The sequence below is a fragment of the Arachis duranensis genome, chromosome 10 (assembly GCF_000817695.3).
Source record: "Arachis duranensis cultivar V14167 chromosome 10, aradu.V14167.gnm2.J7QH, whole genome shotgun sequence".
NCBI classification, from domain to species: domain Eukaryota; kingdom Viridiplantae; phylum Streptophyta; class Magnoliopsida; order Fabales; family Fabaceae; genus Arachis; species Arachis duranensis.
This window is the reverse complement of record NC_029781.3, coordinates 101,801,589-101,804,931: the sequence shown is the minus strand read 5'-3', so window position 1 is coordinate 101,804,931 and position 3,343 is coordinate 101,801,589. Positions and strand designations below refer to the sequence as shown.

General features: G+C 35.6%; 1 protein-coding gene across 1 annotated transcript; it reads left to right on the top strand.

Moving 5' to 3' along the window:
- The first annotated feature begins 790 nt into the window (after positions 1–790).
- LOC107471522 (probable endo-1,3(4)-beta-glucanase ARB_01444) lies at positions 791–2,951 on the top strand. Its single transcript, XM_016091012.3, is given in 2 exon segments — positions 791–2,181; positions 2,183–2,951. Coding segments are annotated over 2 exon segments (1,989 nt in total). The 5' UTR covers positions 791–873; the 3' UTR covers positions 2,864–2,951.
- Positions 2,952–3,343: the final 392 nt, after the last annotated feature.

Here is a 3,343-nt window from a genome sequence, read left to right as displayed (position 1 = left end):
TTTAATTAAGTTTTTTTTGTTCTTATGCTTATTATGCTTTTCTCTTTTTTTTTCGACAAAAAATTTTAGTTATCAATCTTTAAGTTATTAGATTAATTTAGTTAAATTTAATTACTAAAATAACTTAGTAATGCAACATCATCTTACATGTCAAATATCCAAAATTAAAAGATCATAAACGTAACATACATAAAAAAAAAAAATATTCAAATGAATATTTAAAATCTAAAAAGAAAAGAGAGACCCCGGATGTGACAGCAAAGAGCAAAAGACAAAAGCAGGGCTGCTAGCGAAGAAGCAGAAGTAGGAGAGTATAAAGAGAAAAAGAAAAACATTGTATCTTCACATAATTGTGGACTGATTTTAAAAACGTTTGCTGATGTATATTAATTCCCCAAATTTTAGTATCATGATACAATTTAATTTCTACCATTTCTATCAACTCTTTTTTTTTTTTCTTTAATCTACACTACATCTATAGCCTAGTTCCATATTCCTTCATTTATCATTTCCCATCTTAAACTTCAATCAATAATTTCAGTCTTCTTTACTCCCACCCTTCCCATTTAACGTCCCCATCAAGAAATCTATTATTTTCTCAACTTGTGCTAAACCAATCTAAAATCCAAGTCACCAATCCAATAATCCCCACTATACTGTATTATCAATTATCCAACAATACCCAACACCCCCATAATATTGCTTATAACACTTTAATAATACTGATAAAAGGCCAAGTTGTAGTGTTGAGTAGTCGCCAATGCTGAAAATAGAACCCCTCATATCATCTCAATTTGAAGAAACCTCCTTTCTGAACATTATAAATTCCACCACCATTACCATCATAATCACAATCACATATTCACATCAACAATGTCTTCTTTTGTTTTTCCAGAGACCAATTCCACTGTCCTTCCAGACCCTTCCAATTTCTTCTCCCAAAACCTTCTCTCAAACCCACTCCCAACAAACTCTTTCTTCCAAAACTTTGTTCTCAAAAACGGTGACCAACCAGAATACTTCCACCCTTACCTCATCAACTCCTCAAACTCCTCACTCACTCTCTGCTACCCTTTCCACAACTCAAACTCTTCATTCATATCCCAAGTCTTCATCAACAACCTCACCATCACTTCCTCTAACAATAACAACAAACCCGAGGGCAAACACGTCATTTCCTCCTACAGTGACCTTGGTGTCACATTGGATATCCCTTCTTCCAACCTTCAATGCTTTCTTGTTAAAGGAGCCCCCTTTGTAACCGTTTCTGTTACACAACCAACCCCTCTTTCAATAACCACCATCCACGCCATTCTCTCTTTCTCCTCCAATGATTCTCTCACCAAGTTCACCTTTCAGTTCAACAATGGCCAAACATGGCTCTTATACTCTTCCTCACCGATTACCCTGACTCACACTCTCTCTGAGATCAGTTCTACTCCTTTCTCCGGCATAATTCGGATAGCTTTGTTGCCGGATTCCGACGCTAAACACGAGGCTATTCTTGACAAGTTCAGCACCTGCTATCCTGTCTCCGGGGAAGCCATAGTCGGAGAACCGTTTCGCGTTAGGTATAATTGGAACAAGAAAGGCTCCGGTGACTTGTTGATGTTAGCGCACCCTCTTCATCTTCGGCTTATAGATAAGAACAACAAGAATGATGTTAATGTAACCGTTCTTGATGATTTCAAGTACAATAGCATCGATGGGGAGCTTGTTGGTGTTGTTGGTGATTCATGGATTCTGCAAACCGATCCAGTTTTCGTAACATGGCATTCTTCAAACGGTGTAAGGCAAGATTCATACACCGAAATCGTTTCGGCACTTTCGAAAGACGTTGAATCTCTTAACTCATCTTCAACATTGTTACAAACCTCGTCTTACTTCTATGGCAAGTTAATTGCAAGAGCTGCAAGACTTGCATTGATAGCTGAAGAGGTTTATTCATTTGATGCGATTGCCAAGGTTAGAAACTTTCTTAAAGAAACCATTGAGCCTTGGCTTGAAGGAACTTTCAATGGGAATGGATTTCTTCATGATAAAAAATGGGGTGGAATCGTTACAAAGTTAGGATCTACAGATTCTGGTAAAGATTTTGGGTTTGGAATTTACAACGATCATCATTATCATTTGGGATACTTTATCTATGCAATTGCAACGCTTGTTAAGATTGATCCAGCATTGGGGTAGTAAATACAAATATCAAGCTTATTCTCTTGTCTCGGATTTTATGAACTTGGATATGAAATCAAATCCAAATTACACTCGTTTGAGGTGTTTTGATCTGTACACATTACATTCTTGGGCCGGAGGACTAACCGAATTCGCCGACGGAAGAAACCAAGAGAGCACAAGTGAAGCAGTGAGTGCTTATTACTCTGCAGCGTTGTTGGGTATGGCGTACGGCGATGCAAGGCTTTATGCCGTTGGATCAACGCTAACGGCATTGGAGATTCTTGGAACACAAACATGGTGGCATGTGAAAGAAGGAAGTGGAATGTATGAGGGTGAGTTTACAAAGGAAAACAGGGTGATGGGAGTACTGTGGTCTAACAAGAGAGACAGTGGATTATGGTTTGCACCTGCTGAGTGGAAAGAATGCAGGGTTGGGATTCAGGTGCTGCCATTGTTGCCAATATCTGAAGCTTTGTTTTCAGATGTTGGGTATGTGAAGGAGCTTGTGGAGTGGAGTTTGGCTGCTTTGAAGAGGGATGGTGTTGGAGAAGGGTGGAAGGGGTTTGTTTATGGTCTTCAAGGGGTTTATGATAATGAAGGTGCATTGGAGAATATAAGAAACTTGAAAGGTTTTGATGATGGTAACTCTTTCACTAATCTTTTATGGTGGATTCATAGTAGAGGATGAAGGTGATCTTGAGAATTGGAAGAATAATGTGGTGAATCATTAGTCACACTCTGGGAAATAAAAATCGAATGTTAAAATAAAGTTAAAACTCAAGTGCAATCGATTTCATATTAAATTAATATTTGAGAGTTGTTCATTTCGGGTGAAGTCAATTTCACTTGACTTTTTACCTTAGAATAATGTCATGTATTTGAGTTTTCAACTCATGTTAGATTACTACTTTTAATTAAAAAATTAGTTATGTTATTAATAAAATTTATTATTTTTAGTTAATATTTAGTTAATAAAAATATTTTTGTACTAAATATTAACTTTAAAAAATATAAAATAAAGTAAAAATATAAATAATAAAATTTTAGTTAATTTTATTTTAAGATTTGTAATTAAGGGTCTAAATTAAGAATTTATGACTTAAAATTTAAAAATTAATATAAATATACAAATTTATAAAAAAAATTGGCTAATATTAAATAACTTTCT